At 47.2% G+C, this 26809-nt stretch overlaps 2 protein-coding genes across 9 annotated transcripts in view; one reads left to right on the forward strand and one right to left on the reverse strand.

Annotated features, from left to right (window-relative positions):
- The first annotated feature begins 890 nt into the window (after positions 1–890).
- Positions 891–20409, forward strand: HDHD2 (haloacid dehalogenase like hydrolase domain containing 2). 2 transcript variants are annotated; one of them, XR_001371550.3, is made up of 8 exons: positions 891–988; positions 5919–6020; positions 7734–7942; positions 12608–12692; positions 17227–17443; positions 18369–18432; positions 19175–19516; positions 19619–20409. XR_001371550.3 is itself a non-coding variant. In XM_006263342.4 (7 exons), exons 2-7 carry the CDS (start codon positions 5920–5922, stop codon positions 19276–19278), a joined length of 780 nt encoding a protein of 259 aa, XP_006263404.1. In that variant the 5' UTR covers positions 891–988; position 5919; the 3' UTR covers positions 19279–20409. The 2 variants fall into 2 exon arrangements, 1 of the variants encoding a protein (XP_006263404.1); XM_006263342.4 differs by having other exon boundaries at positions 19175–20409.
- A 1122-nt stretch (positions 20410–21531) lies between these two features.
- KATNAL2 (katanin catalytic subunit A1 like 2) overlaps positions 21532–26809 on the reverse strand; it is a 45196-nt gene continuing 39918 nt past the window's right edge. For all 7 annotated transcript variants that reach the window (XM_059725292.1, XM_019495942.2, XM_059725291.1 and 4 more), the window contains 3 exons: positions 23716–23878; positions 22671–22773; positions 21532–22337 (listed from right to left, as the gene is read on the reverse strand). In XM_059725292.1, the coding sequence (XP_059581275.1) occupies positions 22198–22337; positions 22671–22773; positions 23716–23878 (406 nt within the window). In that variant the 3' untranslated portion in view covers positions 21532–22197. The remainder of the gene's footprint in view (positions 22338–22670; positions 22774–23715; positions 23879–26809) is intronic.

The following is a 26809-nucleotide window of genomic DNA, read 5'->3' on the forward strand; positions in this document are numbered from 1 at the left end:
TAGTGCTGCCATCCAGCCAGGTAGCGCCCGCCTGTAGCGCGGACACAGAACAGGCTACTGTGGCCAATTCTGCCGTGCCCTGGGGGTGCTTACACTATTGAGGGGCCTGCAGCCTGACGTGGGCCAGCCCCCAAATCCCATCAATGCTCCTTTCAGGGTGGGGATGTCACAGTTGACAAGTGAGACCAGGACACGGCACCAGACCACCTGGGTTTGATTTCTTGCAATAAAGCCATGATGCCATGGCACATACATGAAGCATGTACATTAAGCATCCATGAAGTGTGTACATAAAGCATGTATGAAGCGTGCATGGGGCATTACATAAAATGTGCATAAAACGTGTACAGGAAGCATGCATAAAGTGTGTACATGATGCATGCATGAAGCGTGTACTTGAAGCATACATGAAATGCACATGGTGCATACATGAAGCATGTATGACGTACACGATGCATGCATGAAGCTTGTATGAAGCACGCACATGAAGCCTACGAGGCACATATGTAGCATGTAGAGGATACGTGTATAAAGTGTGTATTTGAAGCATGTACATGAAGTGTGCACAATCCCACGGGCAGTGCCAGTGGCAGTGGCCGGGGGAGCGGAGCTCCCTGCACAGCCCGGCCCTCCTAGCACCTGCCCTGGCCCCTGCCGCAAAGCATGGTGGGAGCTGCCCGCTGAGCCCCGGGCCCATTCGCACAGCTGTGCGCAGGCGCGTGCCTCTGCACGTGCCCTGGATCCAGGGCTGGCCCTACAAGTGCCTGTCTGCAAATACCAGCCCCTTCCCCGGAGCCGCACCATACAGGAACCAGACGCCTGCAGCTGGGGAACAGCAGCTTTCCTAATGTTTATTCCTTGCGGAGAGAAAAGAAAAACAGGCGCCTGAAGGGGCAACTCATAAAGCCGTCGAGGACCCCACACTGGGAGGGAGGGGGTGCAGCGTGCTCGCCCCGCCCCTTTTCCGCCGGGGGTTGACTGGAGCCAGGTGAGTCGGGTGGGTTGGAGGTGCCCTGAGAAACCGCCCCCCTCTCCCGAGAATGGACCTGCCCAAACCCCCTCGCTTCCACTGAGTGGACCGTACCATGTGTGGGATAATGGGGGGGGACAGGGGAACCATCAAGGTCAATGTCTCGCTGCCCGCCTTCAGCAGAGTAGAGCGGTCCGGGGCCCCATAGGCTGGCTGGCCAGAGGACGATACCATCTCCGTGGCCGGGGGGGGGGGAGGAGGGGACGGGGACAGTCCCCCGTTCAGTGCTTGATGTGTGGAGGACCGAGGGGTGTGGCACTCCTTGGCCCCGCCCCTGGGCGGAGCCTGCCGGTGTGTGGGGGAGGGGGACGTGTCCCACAATGCCGTGCGGCACCACCAAGGGTGGCCACATGACTTGCGGAGGGGATGTATCCCACAATGCCTTGCAGCATCACCAAGGGCACGCTCTGGCGGCAGCATGACCTGTGGAGGGGACAGTTCCCACAATGCTGTGCGGTATTGCAAAGGGCATACCCGTGGCAGTGCAACCTGTGGAGGGGACGGTTCCCACAATGCCGTGTGGCATTGCCCTAACAATGTGGCCTGTGGAGGGGACGTTTCCCACAATGCTGTGCGGTATTGCCAGGTGGCTGGTGGAGGGGACGCCCCGCAGTGCTGTGCTGCGCTGCGCTGCGCTGCCACGGGTGCGCTGTTTGCACGGGTGCTCGGCGGTGGCGTGGCCTGTGCCCATGCCATTAGCAGACTTTGTGGTGCCACTGAAAGTGCTCCCATGCGGCAGTGATCAACCATGCTGTTCTTCAGGCCCAAGACTGCACGCGGTGTATCTGCACGGTGTAGCACGATCCTTGGTTGGTGCGTAGCGGATGCTGTAACATAACTAGAGTCCTGCATTACAGCAAGGTGAAATTGTCCCACCGTGGACAGCAGAGCAAGGTATTTCCTAATGTCAGGCAGAAGGCTCACGCCCTGCAGCTTGCAAGCTTATTTCCTTCCCAAAACTCACCCACTGGTTTCCTGTTTTTTCCCATCCGTTGCAACTGTGACATTCTTGTTGTCCGCGCAAGGTAAGTTCATGACCTCCGCGCTCCCTTCTGATCAAACAAAAGAAAGGCTAAGCCTGGGTGAAAGACATAAATACAGTTGTAAAAGACCGAATCACGCAATGTTTAATTGTGATATAGAATCATAACTAGCAAAAGATACACTTGTACCAGAGTGCAGGGTCTTTTGTGGGGGTATCGTATTTCCAGAGGGACGGGAAGTGAGACTTCAGTAACTGGATGCTGATGAAAATTGCAGAATATTCATAAATTGTTCCAGTATTTCTTTTCGATGGTTTTACTATTACGTAGAAAGAACTTGAACTCCTGGAATAGCTAAGCACTGGAACAGGCTTCCTGGAGAGGTGAAAACTCCAGTCTTGGAAGTCTTCAAGAGCAGGTTAGACAAGCACTTGGCTGGGTTGGGTTAGACGAGGATAATCCTGCCTGGAGCAGGGGATTGGACTAATCATCCCTTGTGATCCCTTCCAGCCCTATTTTTCTATGATTTTGTGATTCTTTTATGGCTGAAGTATGAAACCAAGTGTCCTCTAAACTGAGTGACTTAGGGCAATAAACTAACTCATTCAGAAATGTATAAGCTTTCATAAGAACAACATACTTTGTCAGATGTTATGAACAGGACAAAAGCCATCAAGTAAGGATCATCCTTTAAATTAAATTAAAAGGTGTTTGGTTTTTTTTGCAGTGGCCACCCTAGTACAAAGAATTTAACCATTTTTTTTCATTTATAATACTAAGCTGTACACTTCAGTGTGTGATCACTTGTGTGACCATTATTGAAAAGTGGGGGAGTGGAGGAGAACAGTGCATCTTTACTAATATATTGATGCACAATATGGACTATTAGCTGGCCAACAAAGGATGGTCACCCCAAAATGATAGTCCTAATGTCTTAGAGCTGCAGATTGAGTTGAGTGAGGGGTGCTACCAAAAAATTGCAGCTGCTCATAAAGTTTTCATAGCTATTTTTTACTGCTGGCTGAAATGAGAATGTGCACTAATGTAATCCTGTCCAACTCTCTGAGCTTAGAGGCAGTGGTAAAATGGTTTAGTTGCACTTACTGAATATACTATTTCTATGTTTTCAGGTGCTTGGCGTTAGCAGGTGATATAAGTGCTGATACCGTCTCTAACATGGGATGGAAAGGATGGCCTTATGTCTAATGGCACAGGAGCCTTTCAGGGCTCTAAAACATCTCTCAGTCTTGTGACAGGCATCAAGACCAAAATACTTCTCTGTTTATGGGCTTCACAACTGCAGATGGAAGAGCAGACAGTCATCTTGCGGGGGTCACCTGACCCCCAGTTATCTTTCCTGCTTGGTGCAGGGGGCTATTCTCCAGTCCAAAACCATAAACCACTTGCTGCACATGTACATGAACACTCACACTTGGATTTCAAAGTCCTGTAGGACTGATTAGATTTTGAATTTTATTTTTACATCAATTGGATTTTAGTTAGGCTGCTTTGGAAGGGGGACTATGTGTAACCAAATTCTCTGCTATGGGAGAAGACTGTTGCCTGGGCCCAGCCTGAGGAAATGGGCTGCATCCATGGGGTCACCTGAGACGTGGGGTGAGAGGGTTAGGAGTTTCACTCACTAGGTGGTGGAGCAGTATGAGAGCCCCTCTATCAGCCCCTGCCCCAGTATGTATGGGTGCTATGAAGACATGAGGTTTGGCCAGAAGATCCCATATGCTCACAGATCTATTTGTCCTGCTTTTTTGTCTCCCTTACTCCTGGCGTCAGGACTGAAGAGCCTCCAGGAAGTCAATTTTATGACAGAAGGGTTATGTGGAGTCATGCTGATTCCGCTGCATTCAGCCTTTTCCGAGGCTGGAGGTTTTGACCTTGGGAAGATGTCTTGAGAACCTGATGGCTTCTTTTATAGTGAAATTGCCCGAGAGCCTTAAGTATTTCTGCTGGGGTAGTAGGTGCAGCTATCAGCTATTTATAACTAACGTTTAGCCTTGGTTTAGTACCAGACACACTACACTGTAAGATAAGTTGATTTCTTTTTTGATATCAGCTACTGCTATGTATTACTAAAATTAGGCAGATCATAAAATTGTTTGTGGAATATGCCTTGTACCTTAGATATCAGGTTTATGGTTTATCTGCACTGATAAAAAAAAGGTTTGATAAAAGATTGAAATTTGCTGGGGCGTGTCCCAGTCATGCTTGGTACCAGGCAAAATTTCAAAAGTATACACTTACTTATTCACTGTCTGTGACTGTGAGCAAAGCAGCTTGACACCAGCTGCTGATTAATGTCTCAGGATGACTGGTTGTATAGTTCTGATGGGCTGGTAAATTGGGGAGAAAAAGAAAGGGTCCTGTTGGATAACAGTGAGCAAGTAGTTCTGCACGTTGGTGCAAGGAGCAGGACGCGTGGTTTGTAAAGAGAAATAAATTCCAGTTACAGCAGCAAGCAGGGCTGGTTTCTAGACCTTCAGGTGTCCAAAGTGACTTACACCTGGGCCTGAACAACAGGACCCTTGTGCTTTTCCTCAACCCGTCTATGTAGCTTTTGATGGCAACTTTCTGTTTTGAACTGAGTATTCGGCACAGAAATCTGTTGTGCCTTCAGAATGAGGGTCAGATCCTCTAGTGAAGGGGTCAGCAACCTATGGCCGAAAGGCCATATCCAGCCCACTGAGCAATTTCATCCAGCCTGCAAAGCCCAGCAGTTGGCAGCAGGAAGAAGTGGTGGTGGGCAGGTTAGAAGCATGGTCCATCTCAGACACTGCTGTGGTTTTTGTCCAATCACTCCAAAAAGCGGTTACGGACCCCCACTCTAGCCTGTTGAGCATGCGCAGATCTTACTGTTCATCTTAGCACGTTGCTCGGCCAAGGTACGAACTGTGTCTGCTCTAGGGTGTCCACTGATGCATCCCCAGTGTACAGGGCATCCCCTTGGTGAGGGGCAGGACCACTGGCCCCCTTGGCCAATCAGCGATGAAGGGTGGGAGGGATCATCACCTCAACCAATCAGCAGCAAGAAGTGGGGCCACCGGGCCCCTTTGCCAATCAGCAGCAAGGGGTGGGGCCACCACAAAAAGCTCTTGCATGGCCCAGAATCCTGCTCCTCCTGGCTTTGCACCACCCTACCTCTAGGCACAGCCAATAGAATTGTGAGGACAAATGATTGACATGTATTTCCACCAATGAACTGAGAAACAGGATTTTTTGCAGTCCGTTCCTCATTTAAAAACAGGATGGTCTGGTATAAAACAAGACCAGCGGTCACCTTAGTCTGCTCTCTCAGGCTCCAGCCCTGCTGGTCTTGGCTCTGCAAGTTGCCTTGGGAATGAGGTGACATGGGTTTTGTTGCTGGCTCTGTCACTGGCTATGTGATCTTAGACAAATCCCTTAACCAATCTGTGCCTGTTTTTCCTCCCCACTTTTGTAAAGCATTTGGGACTCTAGAGCTCCAAGTGCTCCATCACCCCTTCATCCTATTTATTTTCACTTGAGTGGAGTTTCTGAAGTCAGTGACACTTCGGAAATGAGCAATGTGAGACCCCCAACCAACAATACCATACCCAGAAATCCCTTTCCCTGTGGTCTCAGTTGTTCACAGAATATTTAGACGCACTCGGGTAGAAACACTTAAAAAACAAATAGCACCTGATTTCCATATATAGAGTCTATGAGAAAATACCACCCTATCAATTATGCATTTTTTTAACACTGCCTTTTATTTCCCTGTCTAAAGGGGCCCATTTCATGTTGCGAGTAATGTTCTGAGTAATACCGCGGTTGGCACGAATGAGACGCTTAACTGAGTTCCTCACTTTTATTGTCCATTGTCTTCTAATCAGGTTTTTTTTTGCTTGTTTTTATTTTTGGGGGGGGGGAAGGATGGCAGCTCGGCGTGTGCTGAAAGCCGTCTTGGTGGATCTCAGTGGCACACTTCACATTGAAGACTCGGCTGTGCCGGGTGCACAGGAAGCTCTTAAAAGGCAAGTGACACCCCCCTTCCCAGTTCCTCCCTTAGACAAAGACAAGTGTATGTGCTGTTTTTACAGAGAGAGCTTGAGAGCTGAATGGGTATCCTGAAGATATAAAACGTAAGCGAACATACATATGTGGCTGTTTTCCTTTTTCATTTATGCTGCTCTGACTACATGCTAACTTCAGTAAAGCTACTGGAGTTTCAGTAGTATAAGTTGGGAGTGACTGGGAGGAGTTTGATCTGTTGGGAACTGTAGTTTATAGGAGGACTCCTCTAATTTAGCCTTTCAGCTTATTTTTTTTCATTTTGTTTCACTCTTTCCCTCCTTTTTCTGTTAAGGAAACAGTCCCAGTTTCTCAGTGCATTGACTTACCATGCTATGAGAGTATTGGATAATGTAACCCTTCTTTTCAGAACATTAACTCCCCCCAGCGTCACTAGGTAGTGACGTAGGTCAGTGTCCTCAAATACACAGGAAAGCCCAGTAGAAATACCCCTCTGCAGTGCCTGTGCAGGGAACTGAAACACAAAAGGGTATGGTGATTTTACCTCAGTGATGCAGCATCCATCTGTGCTTGTTTTTTTGTATCACATCCTAAGTGCTGGAGAACATGTCTTTCCTGGAAACCTTGTCCTGTAAAATATGAGGAAGAATACCCAACATTAAGGTTGCCATCAAAATGAGTGAGAGAGGATAGCACAGATGATGCAGATATTGTGGCCTGTGTGTGAGCATTACTTTAAATTCCTGATCCTGCAGACACTGGTAGAGTTGCTTATCTTCATCCAGTGGTCCCACTGTTTTCACTGGGATTGTCTGTGCAGCTCTAGGAAAGTACAGGTGTGTAACTCTTATCAGTGTCCTTGTAATCTAGCTAGCTCAGATAAGGCACAGCTGCTCTTGGCTTTACTATGTGCTGGCAACCAGAATATAGTCGGGGCCCCTGGAGAGCATGTACTCTGGTTGGTAGCATGCCCATTCTGCCATGTCTGCATAGCTGCTGTTACCTATGCCAGATACAACAAACCAGAACAGGTATGCTATTATGTGTTACAGGTAGATCTTGATGTGAGAGAGAGAGAGAGAGAGAGAAAGCTCACATGGGAGCTAGAAAGCACAGGGTTTCCTCCTGCTCCTATTGGAGTAGAGATAATAGCTGCCCCCAAACCCAGCCACCTGTATGAAGCTAGAGCTGGTTTTGGCAATTGTGGCTGGCTGCTGTTTCAGGTCACATTTTTTATCAGAGAGAATCTATGGCAGGGTCAGTATTAACTTTTTATGGAAAATCCTTACGGATGTGAAGGAGGGGGATGCTGTAGAGATCAGCTGTCCACCTCCCAGGTCAAGGACTCCCATCCAGAGCCTCAGTCCCTAAAAGGGATGTCTTTGGGATCATGCCACAAAGCCACTGAGTGTCCCCATTATCCACATCAGCTCTGCCTGATTGTTCACAGGCTTTGCTTAGCCAGGCCGTGTACTTATATCTGCAAAGAACGTCTGTCATTTCACTGTGTAGAACAGCCAGACCTTTTGAGTTAGAGTCTTAAATAATTGAACAGGGGTCTTTTTCCTACTGCATGCTTCCCAAAGAGAATTAGTAGCAACTAGCAATTGGCTTGTTCTGTGAACAAGATAGGTAGGTTTTTCTTGCCAAGATTTTGCTTGTGTGGGATGTGGAAGGATCCAGTAGCCCATTCAGCTGTGTTCTCCTTGGCTTAGACTGCGCGGTGCCCCAGTGACGATCCGCTTTGTCACCAACACGACGAAGGAGTGCAAGCGAGACCTGCTGGGGAGGCTGCAGAAACTGGGATTTGACATTGCCGAGGATGAGATCTTCACATCTCTGACTGCAGCCAGGAGCCTCCTGGAGCAGAAGCAGGTCAGACCCCTCCTGCTGGTGGACGATAATGCGCTGCATGATTTCAAAGGTATGATGGAGCAGACTTGTTGAGCTGCATGGGAATGATACTGGGGGGTAGGACTGGCAGTGGTATGTCCCATGGAAGGAGGAGAGAGCCTTATCCCCAACGTACAGGCAAGGCAGGAAATGGAGGTTCTGAGCACTGTTGGCACTGGGAGCCTGTAGCACTTGCCACAGGAGGAGCCAGTTCTAGCATCACTTGAGCACATTCCTTTTTGAGGCCCTGCACTCTGCCACCACAAACACCTTGCCCCATTATCCACTGAATTCAGTTTCTGCTGCGTGTGCTGCTGTACACTTGACTTTGCTGCTGGGTCCCTAAGAAGACCTCTCAGGATAAGTAGTACACACCCTTTCTTGAATCTGGCATGTGCCCATTTTTGCCTGTGAATGTGTGCTGTGGCGCTTTCATGTCCTACTTTTGCCAGTTTGCTCTGATATGTCGGCCCCAGTGACCAGAGCCTGAGAGCATCATGGTTCTTGGCCATAGGGCTTTCCAGGTGTGGGGATGATGTGGCTGGCAGTGAGGAGTTGGGGTTGGGATGGAGAGAGGGTGGTGACATACTAACCCCTGACCCAAAGCACATGTGTAGTTTTACAGGATTTGTGAGTAATGTAGGGTTAAAGCAAAATAAGGAGGCAGGCTTGTTGAGGGCTCAGAGTAGTTTAGAGGCTCCCCCACCCCCACACAAATGTAATGAGTTACTGTGAACACCCAGCTACAGTGTAGTAATGTGATTTTTGCAGGTTTTAATTAAATCACAGCACCATGAGCTGTGCAATATTCCAGACACTTAATGGATTGTTTGCATACTTTAGTAAAATCAACACAATCCATAAACTACATACAATCATGATGAATGCATGAGGCAGGGAGTGCTGTACAGCCAGCCCATGTGTTTCTGTGCTGGTTTTCAATTTGACTTTCAAAAATGTCCTGAAATCATATTCTTGTTAGTGCACACTTGGGATCTATCTACAAGGAATCTCTGATTATCTGGGGGTCTTGGCTGGGAGTGGGTTGTGGAGTTATGAGTGGGGTTATGAATGGGTTGTGGGGTTATGTGGGGTTCTGAGATTACGAGTTATGTTATCTAAAACTGCTGGATAAGCTGAGCTTTAGACTAAACTGAATGTCTGTACATGCTTCTGATTTGGACAACATTAAACATTATATGCAATTTGGACCCCCAGCATCACTAGAAAGTGAGCTAGGCCAGTGTCTTCATATTGTTTGTTTGTCTGCAAATTGGCACACACGTGCTGTAAGTCATTGCGCCATTTATGGGGACAGCAATCTGAGGTTTTCTTGTAACGTGTTACAGAGACCTTGTCTATGCTGAGAACTAGTAGGGTGTCCACACCAAGATTTTCATAAATTCTCCCTATCACTGGCCCAGAAATGTGTGCAGGGCATTTTTACCAGTCAGATACCTAACCTTGCTCAAAATGAGCCTAGAAGTTACAGTGGTAAAACAAGCCTGGACAAACAGCCAGGAAGCTGCTATCAGTAAAGGATTGGCACCCTTGTGTGTCCGCTTGTCCCGAGGCTATCAAGTGTAAAATTCAAAGGCATTTTAGTATTACTTAACCAGGATTAGTAACGCAGACTTTGTTACTGTTAAATCTTTAACTCAAGGAAAATTAAGCTAACCAGATTGTAAAAACAATTAGAATTTTGAATATTGTTTCATTTTAATTCAGAAGCTTGCAAACACAGGATTGCTGACTACCAGTTTTTTTTTTACCAAACTGAAATCAGAACTGGTTGTATAATTTTGGTAGGGTCTGACCTTGGCATGCTCCGAGTTGGAGATTTCCTTTAAAATGTAGTGCAACATTCTGCTTCATGTTCTTTAGAATGGGTGTGCAAAAGCAACGTCTTTATGGAGACTTTTATAATCTCTTCTGCCTATTTTTTTATCAGGTGAACATTGCTCAGTGAACTTTCTATATCTGTGTTCTCAACAACCCTGCACAAGACTAGAAACTGCAATTGGTTTCTAACTAAATTTAATAAATTCAGTTAAATCCATGCAATTCCATGCCTTTTGGGTCTCTTAAATCAGTTGAGTAGAGGCTGATATTGATTCAGCTTAATTTGGTAGAGGTTTAGAAACTGATTGAGTTAACTTAGTGCCATTTCTGTGTGTCAGTGAGACCCAGCATGAAGTGGGTTGGATATACTGGGTTTTTTCTGCCAGAAGCAGTTTCACTTGTTTTTCCTTTCCGTTACATTCCTGAAGCAGTTAAGTACGCTAGAGGTTTTAAACTCCTGGTAGTGACTGCTGCTGAATTATTCTTGGATAATCTTCCCTATATACAATTGGTCACAGATGGATGCGTGTAATCCATTCTCTGGTTAATGGACCCAGATGCTTTGAGGGAGTGTCACAAATCCCCCTGGTGTCTCTCAGTGCCACATTTTACGTTTGGCTTTCGGAATTAGCTGGAAAATTCGCAGTACATGGCATTGGACAACAGCGTGTCTGACTCTGCATCTGCTGAGGCCCAGGAGTACTAGCTTATCCCAGCAAAGGAGTGGTAAATGCTGAATGGGAAGGCAGGGCAGAGATGCCAGCTTTCTCCGAACACAGCTGTCTGCCACCTCTGCTGTGCCTCTTATTCTTGTGCGTCTGTCCTGACACTGGCTGCCACACCTCCTCAACTGCTGGTTCTGTGCCTCTACGCTGTTCGTCCAAGGGTGAGGTCCTATGGCAAAGGTGGCATCACCGTCTCCTGCCAAGGCAGTTGTGCATCTGCTGTGCTGGACAACAAATGCAGGAGCTGGAAGTAAGGGATTCTTACAGGGTGATTTGGCTGCAGGGTGGATGAAGCCAGTCCAAAGTCTGATCCCTCATAGGTCATGCTACAAGATCCCTTTGAGCAGTGCTTGGACCCACAGTCAGAATGACATTTACCGCACCCACCAGAAACCACCCCCTCTGCCCCAAGCAGAGTTTTCTGTAACCAGATGAGATCAGAAAGCTCCATGAAATTCCTCTGGGATGTTGCACTTCCAATGTAAATAACCTGCAAAGCCACTGAGTACCCAGAACACTAAAGCAGATGAAGATAGAGAGCTCTGTTTCAGGGGAAATGAAGAAGCTGGGGTGGGACAGAGCACTTGGCATCTCTGTGCTGAATATCCAGATCTGGAGTTGAACTGCTTTTATGGAAGAATCTGGAAAGAGCGATACCTTGAACGAGAAGCAGTCACCAGCTCTCGAAGTGTGCATGCGTGTATATCTATTGCTGAAGGTGGAACCCAAGTCTTTTTGTCTGGAAATGCTGACTTCTGTTGGCAACCAGTTGACTGTACCTGGGCCTTATATTAAAATTAGAGGGTCCTGATGTGTTAAAACAAGGCTGTCCGACCTCTAAGTAGCCAGGGGCTGCATTCCTTGTGGGTCACAGCATTAGGGGTCCCCAGGCCATCCTGGCTACGTGCCATGCAAGATGTCCTACTCCTGCATAGTCCACCTTCACAGGTGCCCTCCATCCCCCAGCATTGCACTACACACCCATGTAGTCCTGGCCCCCCCCTCAGCTCACCGCACCGTGTCGCACTGCCTAGCCCCCTGGGGCAGGTTCAGAAAGGAGAAGCTGGGGGAGGAAGGGGGAGCCAAGAGCCTCCTGCTGCTGTTGCAGCCAGGAGAGTGGCTAGAGCAGTCGCCAGGTGGGAGCCTGGTTGACTACAACTTAACTTCAAACAGGCCACAACCAGCCTGTGGACCACCAGTTGGACAGTGCTGTGTTAAAGCAAGGATCTAACTTGCTCTGAAAACCAAGGACTGATGCTTTCCTCCATGCTGAGCTGGAAAATGCTAATTTGAAATCTGCCCACGAACGACTGCAACCCGCCTACCTTCAGCAGGTCGAGACATGCTTCCATCAGTTTGCATTGGTCTGATGGCCGGGTTTCCCTCTGGCAGTGCTGCTTGTGGACTGTAATCAGCCTGGTTTTTGGCAGTTTGAACTGCTCCATGTTTCAGAGGCTTTCAGTTCCCCTCTCAGCTTTGCCTCGTGACTGTGCAGGAAGCTGAAGAGAGAAGCTGTTCATTTCTTCACTGCCCTTCCTCTAAATAACACGTAGATTAGTGTAGTGCATATTGCTTTTATTCCCTATGGTCACTGTTCCAGTAAAGGACTGGGATACTGGCATTTCCCATGCATTTAGAATAGGCAGTGCTGGACATAACTGGCTACAGTGATGGTACATTTAGTGGCTTTAGCTGTATTTAATGGCTTTTGTAGGTTAAGTGTGGGCCTTGTAGATATATAAGGTTGTAACACAGCATCTTCCAAGGAGCAGCTTGGAAGGAAGGAGACTGGGCAAAACTGCCTGATAGATTCAGAAAAACCTATACCCCTTGGGTAAGGGTCCCCTGTAAAACCTGTCTGCTAAGACTGCCCAGGGGCTTTAGAAGTAGCCGGTGTGGGCAGCCGCTCCCTGGTACGCTGTTGGTGTTGTAGGCAATGATTCCCTCTCCCCTGTCAGTGCAGCCTTTCAGCTCCATCTGTAGATGGGACGTAGCCAGGTGGGAGTCTGAAATGTGTTGCAGAGTATATACCAAAATTAATTCACTTTCTGGTCAGTAGGCAAAGGATGTATTTTAAACCATGGGGATGAGTAAACAGAAGATGTTACATTTTGGCTTTAATTTTCCAGGCATAGCTACCAACGACCCCAATGCGGTGGTGGTCGGACTGGCACCTGAGCACTTTAACTACCAGATGATGACCCAGGCGTTCCGGTGAGTTGTTGTCATCTTATGAGTTGTAGCATGGTAGTCCTAAAGGCCTACGCACAGCTGGGGCCTTGTACTGTGGTTGGTATAGAGATATCTGAGAGAGAGTCCTGGCCCTGAAGAGGAGGTTATAGTCTAATCTAAAACTAAACTCAACCGCTTTATCTCAGGAGGGACAGTGGGAAGAGCAAGCTTATGGCATCCCTTTCTATTGCATTAGGCATGTCACTGAGGGAGAGCTGACTAGTGTGCTCTGTCTGGAGGCCTTAACCTCATGCTGTTTTTAGGTAGTTCAGTATGGAATTAAACAGTTTTCACAACCTAGAAACTATAAAACTGCTGCTGAAATTAAGACGGGTCTGGCCATCGATAAGGATAACAGCAGTATCAAGAGCTGTCCCAGTTCATGTGAGTACACTTCAGAACCTCGTGCCTCAGGGTCTTGCCATCTCTAATTGAGGGATTAGGACAGGGGTGGGCAAAGTCTGGGCCACAGGCAGGATCCAGCCAGCAGTGGACTCCAATTCCCAGCAGCCCCTGCCCATGTGGCTGGGGCTGGTTTCCATGGAGACCCCAGCAGCAGCCTTGCTGCCATGGAGACCAGCCCCAGCAGTGCTGGCAGGCAGCAGCAGTGCCAGCCTCTTCCTGATGAGGAGGGGGGGTGCTGAGAGGGTGCTGTGCTGTGGGCAGGAGTGGGGCAGGCTCAGCTGTAGCCCTGCTGGGAGGGGTGGCTATGGGAATTTTGGGGTCTCCATGGAAACTGGCCCCAGCCACTTGGGCAGGGGCTGCTGGGAAATGGAGTCCAGCTGCCAGCCATGTTGCCTACCCTGGATTAGAAGGTGATGGAGAGGCTAAGGCAGGTTACTGCATGTCTGTCTGTCTGCTGTGTGGTTTCTTGCATCTCTCCCTGAAGCATCTGGTTCTCAGCACTGTTGAACACAGGCTCCTGGGGTAGTGCGTGCTTCAGGTTCAGGACACCAGACATTATTCTGCAGATGTACTTGGGCCTGGTGATCAGGCGGTCCTGTGCCTTTCTGCTGGGAGGAACGCTGAGAAGCATCAGCTTAAACTCTGCTCCCCCAAAGGTCCTGAAGGGAGCAGTTGCCTCTTCATGCTCTGCGTCTGGCAGTGCACAAAGGCCTCAACTCTGCTCTCCTACCAAACGTACAGCTGAGAGAGCCTCTGCTCTGCCTGAGGTTGGCTGCAGAGCTACTAGCACACAACTATTTTTTACTTTGAAATCAGGAAACAAACTGGGTTCTCCATCACTTCTTAATCTGCCTTTAATGTCACTAAATTCAAACAAAAGGTATCACCCCTGATAGGCAGTAGCTTGTGGAGGGCATCTTCAGCAGAAAGCTGGCAGTTTCATCTGCTTGCCAAGCCTTCAGATACTAAAAGCATATACTGACCCGGCACTGGCTTTGTAGCTGCCTCCTTAGTGAACATTGCTGATGGAATTGATTTTAGAGATCGGTTCGTGGGTCAACTTTAATTTCACAGCTGCACAAAGTAAACCTGCCATCTGACTCGGCACTCACTGCTTCTTGGTTATCAATATTTCTGTCACAAGTGTGTTAGGTGCTCTGTGATGGCAGGGAGCTGCTTCAGCCAGGAGACGTGGGTGTTTCAAACAAGGGCGTGAGCACATGACCGCTTTTGGCAATTGTGGCTCTGGTTTCCATTGTGCCAATGTCAAAAGGGATGTGGGCAAAATGAATCCTGGGGAAGTGAGTGGAGTTACCCTAGGGATGAATTGGGCCCATTGCTATTAAGTAGAGGGCTTGGAGTTTGTTACCAAAATGTTACAAGGTGAAAGTCGTCTTCCCCCCCCCAGACCTGTTCCCCCACACTGAGCAGATTTGGCTACAGCAAAGGATTGCAGATACAGGTGCCTGACAGCCGCAGTCAGTGCCCAACCAAAGAGTAGTCCCATGACAGTACGAATAAAAAACCTGAGTTAAAAGGGCCCATCTGCTCTCTAGGATTGTCCATGTTATTTTGGTGTTTGAGCCTCTGGCAGCTGGGTAGATAATGAAATTCTGCGATTAAGCACAGCTCAAACATGCAGGAAACCCTGGATCTTGAGCTGTGTTCCTGACCCAAACACCCTTTGCAGATGTCAGCTTTTAGTGCTGTGAACCTGAGGATATAAGAAACAGTTTTCACCTGTACAGAGTAAGATGGATGTGACCAGCTCAGGGAGGGCTGCCTTGTCTTTGCTGGGTCTGCTTTACTTTTCCTTTATTCAGTAGAAGTTCACTGTAATACTGAAGTGTTCCCATTTATAAACTGCTGCAAGTGCCCTGGGCACTTCCAAGTTGCACAGGAGACAGGGGGAAAAAGATTTGCCCCCCCAGAGCAGGCATCCTAACCAGGGCTGATGCAGCTTTTTGAGCCGAGGCACCATGGAGCATGCCAGGAAACTAGTACTGACGGGACCGAGACCGCTTGGCTCACCAGACTGAAAAACCGCCTTTCCCTGTCCCGAGCAGTCTGCCAAAGGGACCCTGCCAATTCCTGCGCTGATTGCTTTGCAGCTTGCTTTCTCCACAGTGCTAGTTACACTTCTACCTGGTGTGATAAAGACCTGAGTTGCCTGCGGTACCTGAAGAAAGCACTGTAAAATCAAGTGAGAAGCACTCAGCGATCGTTACCTCAGCATTTATAGATGCTATCTAGAGGGCTTTTATTGCAGTGAAACTGTAAGACCAGGGGAGGATTGTAACAGCTGAACGGTGCTTGGCAGTACCAGGAGGATTCCTCCAGCCTCGCTTTCAAGCACGCTTCCAGTATGACTGATCTTAGCGCTGCTGTAGCTGCAGAGAGCTGCCAGGTGTGTGATGGCAGCACGCAGGCATCAAAGCCACGGGTGGCAAACTCTGGATGTGAAATGTCAGCGTAATCATGGATGCTCAGGATCAGACCCCACATTAGCTTACAGAAGCCCCCTTATTGTCCCAGGCCCCAAATTGTGAACTTGGGAGCTTAGTTTAACTGTTTGTGCTGTATGAATCTTTAGTGGCTCCTTAGGGCTGCATTGTGTACACACAGACGCACACACGCCCCACAGAGTCTCTGCCCCAAGAGATTCACAAGATGATTAAAAGAGAAGCAGCATCACTAACCTGATGGCAGTGTACAAGGTACCTGTGAAACATCTTCGACTAGTGTAGTCAGCAGCAGCATTAGGAATGCTAGTCTGTTTGTGTTTAACTGCATTTTTTCTGGGTTAGCGGCAGCTTTGTTCTGTGCTTTTTAGCAGGCTGCCTGCCTGGCAGGAAAAGGGCAGCTCATTTCTAATTCGTCTTGCAGAAATCCACATTTTAGACATTAGTTGTGAATTCTCTGCTGCCGCCTGCAAGATGCTTTCCTGAAGAACTGGACCAGTGATGGGGCATGTGGGAACCTAGAAAAGATGTTTGTATAGTTCCCCCTCTCCCAAATTACTCCTGCATCCACTTTTTGAAGCACCCAGCTGCCCTGGGTAGCTTAGAGTCCAAGTGTAGAGATTGCCACCTGTTTGCACAGCTTCCCACGACCCTAATCAGACCTGTTAAATGCACGCTGACCGGCTGTTTGGACCTTTCCTTCATTTGGAACATTTTTCTCCCTGTAACAAGGACACGGTGCTTAACTTTGTTCCCAAAATGTAATGTCTCAGAGTAGCAGCAGGCGCAGGAATAAGTTACTTAAGCACTGAGGGGGGCACTAATACTTATCTTTGTGGACAGGTTGATCTTTCTTTGTGACCAGTGTTCGTTATATGAAAACAGCTGAGATTTTTTGCTTCGTAAAAGCTAAATAGAAAATAATTGCTTGTGTACTTTCTTCATGGAATCCATCCTCCCTCCTATCCGGGCTCAGGCGTGCAACAGTTGGGATGCGGCAGCTGAGCTGTGCAGCTCTGATGTTCAGGTGGAGTAGCTGGTGCTCAGAACTGCTCTGCTGAACGGCCCATACTGCAGACTTCTCACGTAGGATCGTCCTGAAAGCATTTCAGCGTTGCTCTGCCAGGAAGGCCCTGGGAAGATTAGCAGGAAATTCAAAGCCTTCCTCAATCAAAGGTCCTAGCTGCTATCAGCAAGTCATATCTGTAGTTAATATATAATACAATATTTATGGGAGCAAATCAAATGAGTTTTTACTTTAGCCTTAGGAAGTGAAAAGCAACTTTGAGGTTCTGTTAGACAAACAAATCTCACTGAGCCACTGACTGAATAATAATAAATAGGTAAGTAAATATCTATTAAGTATTCTTCTCCATCTTTTATGGCCTTTTGAAGATATGAGTTCCTTTCACTCGTTTGTAGGTGCCCACTTCTCTACAAAGAGGAAGGAAGCTATTCAGTTTACTTAACTCTTTGAGGTTGATTTTAAACCTCAGTGCAGTTGAGTTTTGTTTTCATTAAAGTCAGTGGGACTTTTAGCGTTCGACTTCATTAAAAGCAGGATTGGGTTGTTAGAACTTAATATCTAACAACCCAATCCTGCTTGGTGAATCCAAGGTTAAAAGCATTTCTTCTTCCATGGTTTCTAGGTTGATACTGGATGGTGCTCCACTTATAGCTATCCACAAAGCCCGATACTATAAGAGGAAAGATGGCTTGGCTCTGGGACCTGGACCGTTTGTAACTGGTCTGGAATATGCCACAGACTCCAAAGCTACAGTAGTAGGGAAACCAGAGAGAACATTCTTCCTAGAAGCCTTACGGGGGACTGGCTGCACACCAGAAGAAACTGTGATGATTGGCGATGTAAGTATAAAGACAGGGCAAGTGCCAGATTCTTTTATACCCTTTTCCACAGCATGCATGTGCCTTTCAGACACCAACAGACTGACTTTTCCAATACCCTGGGAGGTTGATTGGAGGGAACCGATTCACAAACACTTGAGCTCTGATCCAGTGTCCATTTATTTAATGCTGTGTCTTCAGCGGCCATGAATCAGGCCCTAAATACCTAGTCCACGGTCACACAGACTGTCTGTAGCAGGGGATAGAAACCATAGCTCCTGAGAACCCTGCTGGCACATTGCCTCCATATAAGCATTGTCATGAGCATGTATCCATCACAGGCAAGAGTAGTGGGCCAGCTGTTAAGGCAGGAGGAAATCCTGAGCCTCAGACAGTGAAGGCAAGACTCAGGCTGCCACAGCAAGGACACTGGGACTGGATCTATGATGAGTAACCAAGTGTGGGAAAGACACAAGACTGTGACAGGTTGGAGGGGCTGGGACAGAAAAGCCAAGCTTTGGAGATAGAGGTGGAAGTCTGTGTGCGTTTAAGCATGCTACTTTAGCATCTGGCACGGAGCCCAGGATTCCTGAATCTCAGCCCTCTGCCATCAGCAAATGCTTGTGACACTTACTGCCTAGGTCTGCTCCCTGTTACTCCATTGGTTCAGGCAGCAGAGGTTTGAGCAGCCGTAAAACGGTTCCAGCCCTATTGATGATCGATGCAAGAAACAAGGCTGAGGGGCTGCTTGCTGAACAGTGAGAACAGAACAAAATGCAGAATGTCTGTTTATTAATGGAGCTCCATCCATCTGTTTGTCGAATGAGGCAGGGCCACTGTAGGAAAAGAGTATGTGACTTATTGTTTGGTCACACCATGGCTAGGTACTGACCACCATAGGAGTATCCATTAACACGTTTCTGTGCCTTTCCTGTTCTGTGTCCAGGACTGCAGGGATGATGTTGGTGGGGCCCAGAATGCCGGCATGCTGGGTATTCTTGTGAAGACTGGTAAGTACCCTGCAGATTTTGACATCTTGTGATACTTTTGGGCTCTGGTATCTTCCCTCTGGCTTCCCAACTACCCAGCGGCTTCAGAGAAAGACAGATCTTTGCCACAAGCCCCAGGTCTTAATCACGTGGAGAATGGAGATCCTCCAGCAGGGACCTCGGCCTTCTGTCACTGGAACGTGAGCACGTGGCTGCTGGTAGGCTCTGAGCACATTAAGGTAGAAGAACTTGCTTCAGAATATCCTCTAGGTCCCAACTTCAGCTGCCAGAAACAGGAGCTGGCAGCTCCTCAAAGATAGCACTGTGATCAAGAAGCCTGAAAGCTTGCCTGCATCCCTCTCAGCTGTAGAGTTGGTCCAGTATAAGAGATCACCAAAAAAACCCTAACCCCTTGCTTCTCTTACAAGGACAGTTATGCAAATCGTTCTGTTTCATACACTGGGACCTAATAGGACTGAGAATTACTGTCATTTTAATTATATTGTGGTAGCACCCCAGTGTGCCAGGCACTGTTCACACCACTAAACACAGCATGTGCAGAGCTAAATACCACATTTATATCTCTAGCTTTGCTTGTCCTTGTGCCCAAGAAATCACAGCGGCAGCTGAACCAGCTGTTTCTGCCACGTGCTGGAAATGGAGGTGGGGCACCAGGCACCATGGACTGAAACTCCTAGTTACAGGGAACACTTTAGACTGAAAGCAGCTTTGTTAAAAGGACCTCTTTGTTCTTTCCTAACAGGTAAATATCGGCCAGAAGATGAAAGCAAAATCAGTCCTCGTCCTTACTTAACCTGTGAGAGTTTCCCAAAGGCCGTGGATCACATTCTACAGCACCTGCTGTGAGACGGGAGTGTTGTGGTGGAAGAAACCAGGCTCTGTTTTCACACTGTTGCCTTTATTCCCCACCACACCCCTCAAAGCAAAGAAATGTCCAAGCATCAATGTTCAAACTACACCTGCAACCAAGAGAACAGGCTTCACTCTAGAGCACTGAAAGGAAATGGAACCAACCTGCACTTAATGGAAAAGCCTTGATAAAAACACAAAGATGAAGCACTGAGCAAGGAAAAACAGGTCTCAGGTCAGCTCAGGGAAAGAAAACCAAGTGGCAGATGAAACAAATTGCTTTTGTGCATTATGTGGGGAAAGGAAAGTGACAACGCTTTTTCTCTTTGACTCCTAGGAAATCACAGATTTAAAGGCTCATCTGAAATGTGCTAAGTGAGCTAAGCCGGAGAACCCACCAAAAATAACCTAAACAGAGCAAAACAGGCATTTCCAGCCTGAAACAGCAGCAGCTATGTTGGTAGGTTTGTGTTACTTGCCATGTGTCTCCTCTCTACTCTGATCCAATTTAAATGTAGAGATGAGGCACATTTAGGAGTGACTTTTAATTTAAAATATTGCCATTATTAACAGTACTCACTGATGATTTCTGTCCCCTCATTAGAGCAGGTAACACTGGCTTTTGTTTTTCAAATTTTATGTAAAATTAAAACTATCAGTATTTTACAGATGTTTTAATTAGATGCCGTTATTAACAGGAATGGTGCAGAAACAAAAATCTGGTCCTTAATGGCTTATAGACCATGAATTTTTGAAGTTAGACTGCAACAGGGTCCTATTAGCGCTACCGTTGCAAAATTTCACTGTTGTTTTTTTTCTTTATGATGCTCTGGGAAAAATCCTTCATGAGCCGTGGGGACAGATTCCCACTTTTATGCATTTGGTTAGTACAGCTGGAAAATGACATTTCATTCTGTAGCCTGCATTGCTTTTCCTGCACGTGCTAAATCCACCAGAATGAACTAACTTTCTAATGATGGTAAATGGCTTTCCTGGTGCATTTGCAAACTGTAATAATCAAAGTCCCTTGCAGTTGTTTTACAGTGCTCCTGAGTGTTAAATTATTACACTGTAACTGTACATCATTGTAGTATTCACCTTATTGAAAATACAGCTTTGTGTTAATGAGCCACGCCGATTTTTGTTAAGAAAAGCCATTATGATGAATGTGGAGCAGGCTCCACATAAATGAAGGGTCTTGCTGTCGCTTTGTTGCGTGGCCACATGTAACGTGGATCTGATCTCTGCAGATGCCAAGTGACGTAGCATGAACATATGGGTGCACTGTGGAAGCCGTGCAAGAGGAACGCAAGCAGCAATGGCAGTTCTTTGGTGCAGGGATGGTCCTTTTGCTGGGTGTGTGTACCAGGCACCGGACACTGGCATCCTGGTGTTGTGTGGCTGTAGTAAGAAGTGAAAGAAAGGGTGCTGAATGGTCGACGGTTCTGTGTGCAAGATGTATGTTGATTTTGCTCAGGTACCCAGACCAGACCCTTGGCTCCTGTGTGGGTGGCCTAAAGAAGGGGAGCTGGGAGGGGAGTAAGCATGGAAACACTCCTTCTGCTAGGACCCTTCCAAGTTGGATCTTCTGTGTTGCTGGAACATAAGCATTGGAAACACTTTGCTTTACCATTGTGAGTGAGCTAGCTAGGTAGTGTGAGGGTTACCACAAAAGTGCTCAAATATACAACTCCATCCAGGTACAAAGAGTTTCTTAAAAAAAAAATAAAAATCTCCATTTTCTTTAACTTTCCTCTACAAGGAGCTACCTTGTCTCCTCCTCCTCCTCAAGATTAGGGTCTCCCATAGTCTTGTGCAGGTTGCACTACAGAGAGAACGTGGCTCAGCCCTGTAGCACTGCTTGACACTTGCAAGGTTTTGTATACTGAACTTCCAAAAAATAAGTAGCCACCAGCCCTCCATCACCTTTAACTCCACAAATATGCCCAACCCCAGCCTTTACTTTTGCTCTCCTCTAGTAACAGCTCCTCTTCAGTTTGTGCATCACCCATCTTTGCGAATACCTTTTAAAAAAAAAAAAAAAGCCCGAACACCTGGCTTCTAAAGACACCACTTAACATAATTACCTTATGAACATTAAAAGAGAAAAGGAAGGAGGGAAATTGTGATAATAAAATACATTCTATTACTGGATTTGGGCAAGATGGGCTAATATGCAATTTAAGTTATGCCCCAATTCCTTTAAGAGTAATTTACTGATGATCAATGTCATTTGCCTTCACCAGGGTGTTGCAGTATCATTCCACAAAGCCAAACCTTTATTTGGATAAAACATTTGCCCAAAGCACATCGGATGAGATGGACAAAACACCTTGGCACATGAACAAATCACAGCCCAGATCAAAGTGGCATCCAGGTAACAGCCACAAGGCAAACACAAGATGCCAAGGTTTATCCCAGGGGGAACAAATCATTTCTGCCTCACTGTTGGTTGCAGTGTTCCTGGCAGTAAAGAGCCAGACTAGCTTGAGCGCAAGAAATCCCTGAGAAGCAAAATTTTATTGGTCTTCTAGCTCTTCCTCAGCTAGCTCACTTCCCTCACCCTCAAGAAGAGAAAATCAGCTGCAATGAATATAGATTGCAGAAGACGAGTCATTTTGCAGTAGTTTATGCATAAAATATGTGCTAAAAACTTCATAGCACATTAGCTGTAGGGTGGTACTGTCATGAAGAATACCACTTGTTTGCCAGAAAAATTATAAATAAAATGCACCTTATAGATTTGAAAGTGCAGATTCTGTCACCCAGAGTCTCCTGCATTCTTTCTTTGTTTCTTTCTTTCTTTTTTTTTTTTTAATAGTTTTTCCTTCTGAGTTTAGTCCTTCCGAATGCAGCCAAACCCAAGGAGCTGTCATCTTGGAGCATGGGTTCCTCTGATTTTAGCCCAATGCTGGCTCAAACTGACTCAAATTCCCTCTGCCAGGCCGTGTACTTCTGACTTAAATTCTTTGCCGATGGCTTAGTGTGAGCAATCACATCCAGGAAATCCGCTGTTGTGACCACGTCCAGTCGGATTATGGGTAAAGTACTGCTACCTGGTGAGAGAAAATAGACCAGTGTTGAAAGTGAATGAGACGTTGATCAGTACCAAGTTGCTCTATTAAAACAGTGAATAATGCAGCACATCTAACTTAAGGCACTAATCAGAAGAGTGGAAATAGCAGAAGAAATTGTGCTAGTGCACAGAAACCGACAGGTCCGAGGAATGGCCTGCTTTTCAGAAACGTTGGCTGGAAGTCTGTTTTTACAAATACAGTTTAAAACACTTCAAAGCAGATGAGAGAGCTCCACCTGCTGGATTGACTCCCTCAAGTGAGAACATCAGGTCGGCATCGCTCAGCTCTGATGTCTGTGGGAGAGGTACTCACCGGGCTGATGATTCTCAAGGGCACTGAAGATTTTCCTCACTGGCCGCATAGCTGCTTCCTTGCAGACCAGTTTAATGTCCGACCCCGAGTACCCTCCGGTCTCCTAGCACGAGATCAAAATGACAGGCTGCAATTCACAGGCTTGCTGATGAGACACTTGTACAGCTTTATACATCACGTGTTTTCTGTCGTGTTATTCAGCTCTTGAGTAGTGCAGATGCTGTTCACAGGAATTAGCCAAGCGAGCAAAATATCGCGCTTGGCTTCTTAAGGGCAGGTCAGATATCTGTCTCCTACTGACTGCAACAGGAGGTAGATACCTCCCTCCCTGTAATGGTTTGGACATGTTTGGGCTGAGAGGTCCCCACTGGGATTGAAGCCCCGTGTGCTTGCCTCTGTATGAACGGTGGAGCAGACTTCCCAAGCTAAGAACTGATGCCCCAGAAACTCTTTACTGACACTCCTGCCTTTCATGCTGGAGCTGGAACAAGTTTCCTCCTCTATTGAGTACTGGATTATGCTTTACTGTGCTCTGCTGCAAGGAGCAGAGCAGAGCATATGGGAATTACTGTGGGAACATGGTATTTCTGGACCAAAGGCCATGGCAGTCAACATCAGACCTGATCATTGGAACGAAGATGCAAACTTTTTCACCAGCAGACAGGGCTAGTTCCCTGCATTGGTTCACTTCCTGAGAAGTGCTTAGTGCTGTGGCCCTTGCTGTGATCCTCCTTTTCATGCATTCGAGCATCCGCCTTCATAACTTGAGGTTTATTCCCTTCCTGGTGCCCATGCTGACTGGCTGCAGTGCTAAAACAGTGAAACCTGCCAGCCCTAATTCTCTGCTTTTCCCCACTACTACACAGGTGGAAATTACTGCACTTGGTGAAGCTGCTCCTGGCAGCAGAAGAATCAAGGCCCAGCCAGTCACACAGCTCCTCTTCAGTCTCTCTCATCCTCATATTGAGGGACTGCTAATGCTCAGAAAGCCTTCAAGGCTCTGAGAGGCTAGCTGTGGATTATACCAGCTCCCTTCTTTGCTCACCTGGCCCAGCAAGCCGTAGTCCAGCTCTGTTCTCAGCTCCACTCCTCCGCTGTTGCTCACAGGGGGCAGCCAGTGCTGAATCATAGCCTGCCTTGCTCCTTTATTTGGGAGGTCAACCAGGATCCTCTTCTCCAGCCGTCGCAACATGGCATAATCTAACTCCCTAATGGGAAGAAGACAGGCGGTCAACTGTCGCAGCAACCCATTTTGTTGTGCAAACCATGGAGTTTCAAATGCTTTCTCCATTTGCCTTTTTAAAGCTTCTTGCCTTCACATCAGCCTGATTGTGAATTGTAATTAATACTCATTGCATTGCTAGTAATTAAATTACTGTTACCATCTTTTGCATACTGCTGGTACTTAAGCTGATCTGACTGGCCACTATGACCCATCATACACAGAGTAGGCAGGTGCTGTTTCTTTTCCTGGCTCTGCTGCTGGTGCACAGTGTCCCCCTGGGTCAGTCATAGCACCTCACAGTGCTTCAACCTCCCCCCTTTGCAAAAAGAGAATATCCCTGCCCGCCTGCCAGGGGTGCACAGAGGCTTAACTGCTCAGGGAGCTTCAGCAAAACACTGATTAGAAGCTTTCTGGCAGGGCCCATCTTTATTATGTGATTGTACAGCACTGAGTACAGCAGGAACGTGACCCATGACTGGGCCTCTCAATATGACTGCAATACAAAGAGCAACACTGCCCAGCAAGACAAGCCACCTTCTACAAAGCTGTCAGGAAGGGGAAAGCTGGAAAAAGAGAAGTATCAGGACCTGGGTTCTCTGCTGGTCTCAGAATATAAAAGGGGATTTGATAAGACAGACAAAAATTGGGGTGTGCCCTGCTCTTATTATCTGTAAGGCCCAAGGAAGGCTTCACAGCAGGAGGATTTAACTGGTCTTCCAGCTGCTTTGTTTCCTAGGAAGTCTCCGCACCAGCAGTTCTAGGGAATCCTCCAAAATGTTGTGTGCCTTGTGCTAGACACTCCCCACAGGGGAGTGGGCATTAAGCTATCAAAAACCCAACAACTTGTTTTACCCAAGTGTTTTTCAGATGCTGGAGTCTAATAAAAGTTCACGGGAACAAAGTCCCATCCCAGTTAACAAGGTGTCCCTGCCGGCACATAAATCTACTAGTTGTCTTTTTGCTCACAGGATCGTCCAGGAAGAACAAAACAAATATCCTTCCTAACAGCTTTTCCCCCCAACACATTTACCCTTGTTTATATATTCCTTTACAGGGCTCCGTGAGTAAAGACACAGCATCACTGCCAGCTCCAGCTCAACCCACTCCCCTCCTGCACACCCCAGGCTTCAGCTGGGCTGAGCTGCCACACTCCCGCGCACCCTGCCAGGACTGTCCTGGGGACTCTATTCATCCCAGCATGCTTGTATATAAAAAATGCTCCAGACCTTACAGCTGCAATGTGAAGCTAACTCAGCAGTGTCTAATTAAGTGGGGACAGACAGGCAGACAAACACAGTATTGAGCACTACTTTACTATTAGTCTCAGTGGGTCTACCCCAGATGCTTTACTGCACAGCAGACTAATTTTCTGTACAGTAAATTGTCACTGTCTACATGCGCACAGCAATTAGGGTGCAATGGACTAATTTACTGCGCTTCTGAATAGTCCCATCAGATACAAGTGGTATATGGCAACATAGTAAATTACTGCACTTAAAAGCATGTGCAGATAGTGACGCCAGGATTAGTTTACTCCAGCTTAAATTGAGGCAGAGTATATTCAGTTGCATTAATTGCACGTGTAGACACACCTAGTGAGATGCCTCTAGAAGCCCTCTGCTTACAACTCATCCATTCAGTAGAAACAATAAGCTCTTCTGGGATTTGGGGCAACTCCAGGGATTGCAGGAGCAGGCTGAACAAGCTGCCAAAAACCCTGCAATTTGCTCTCTGATCTTTGAAGTAAAATCCTTGCCCCACAGAAATCATCAGAACTTTTGCCATTGATGCCAATGGAGTCAAGTTTCCTCACTCTGTAAGAGGACCATGCTCATTCCACAAAGTAGAAGTGTCAAAGGTATGGTCCACAAGCTGGATCTGGCCTGCAGAGCTGATCCATCCAGCTTGCCAGGCTAGCAGCAGGACAGTGAATTTGGAGGAGTGGCCAGCACTGAATGGGGCTTGCCACAGGATCTGAGGTGCTGGTGGACATGGCTGTTGGTGGCAAGGATTGTGCGACACAGTGCTCAGTTGCCCTGTGGCCGCTTGGGCAGAGGTCCAGAGCCAGTCTGGGGCCCAAGGTAAGTCTGACACCCCTGCCGTATAGAGTAATGTAGCTGTCAATGCAAGACTCCACAGTCTGCCATTTATACCTTAACCAAGGGACAAATTCCAGCATATACAGGAAAACACATGGAATATACTGGGAGCTGAACATGCTAGCATCACAGCCTAGTCCTGTCACTGTTGGCAGTTGCCTCCGTCCCTGCTCTAATAACATTTTCCACTGATAATCACAACAGAAGCAAAAACCAACTGATTGAACAAAATGGGTGCCTGCTTGGAAAATCCCACTGAGATGTCTCAGAGGATTTCCAAGAGGTATGAGTGTCTGGCATCTCCTGCTCAGCTCGCGGAGTGTGAAACTCCTTACCACCTCAGGAAGGCTCTATCAGGTTCTCAATAGTTGTGTTTGATCTGAGCCAAAGAGCAAGTAAACACAGATTAGAAAACAGGCCAGTTCAGGGCAGGTCACTCACACAATTGAACAACTCTAGTCAAAGCCTTGGAAACAAGACAACCGTACAAAAATCAATGCCTACTGGTCCATATTTATCGATACGCTAGGGAGTGTGTGTTATGTCTACAGTATGTGATTGCAACAGCAGATCGTGGGGCTTAAGCCTTGTGTATTCCCTGTGCACAGGGATGAATCTAGCTAGCACAAGAGCTTTCTTTTGGAACAACCGTCAATTAGGAAAGGAGAGAGAGAGACGTTAGCCCCGCAGAAAGTCACAAAAGGTACCCCTGCCGCCATCTTCCTCCCGAAGTGGAAAGCACGTTATTTGACCTCACCTTCTCCAACAGAAAAAGAGCAACACACCCAGCTTTGGTGGCACCAAGATGCTGCATG

Source organism: Alligator mississippiensis, chromosome 3, assembly GCF_030867095.1.
Source record: "Alligator mississippiensis isolate rAllMis1 chromosome 3, rAllMis1, whole genome shotgun sequence".
Lineage (NCBI taxonomy): Eukaryota > Metazoa > Chordata > Crocodylia > Alligatoridae > Alligator > Alligator mississippiensis.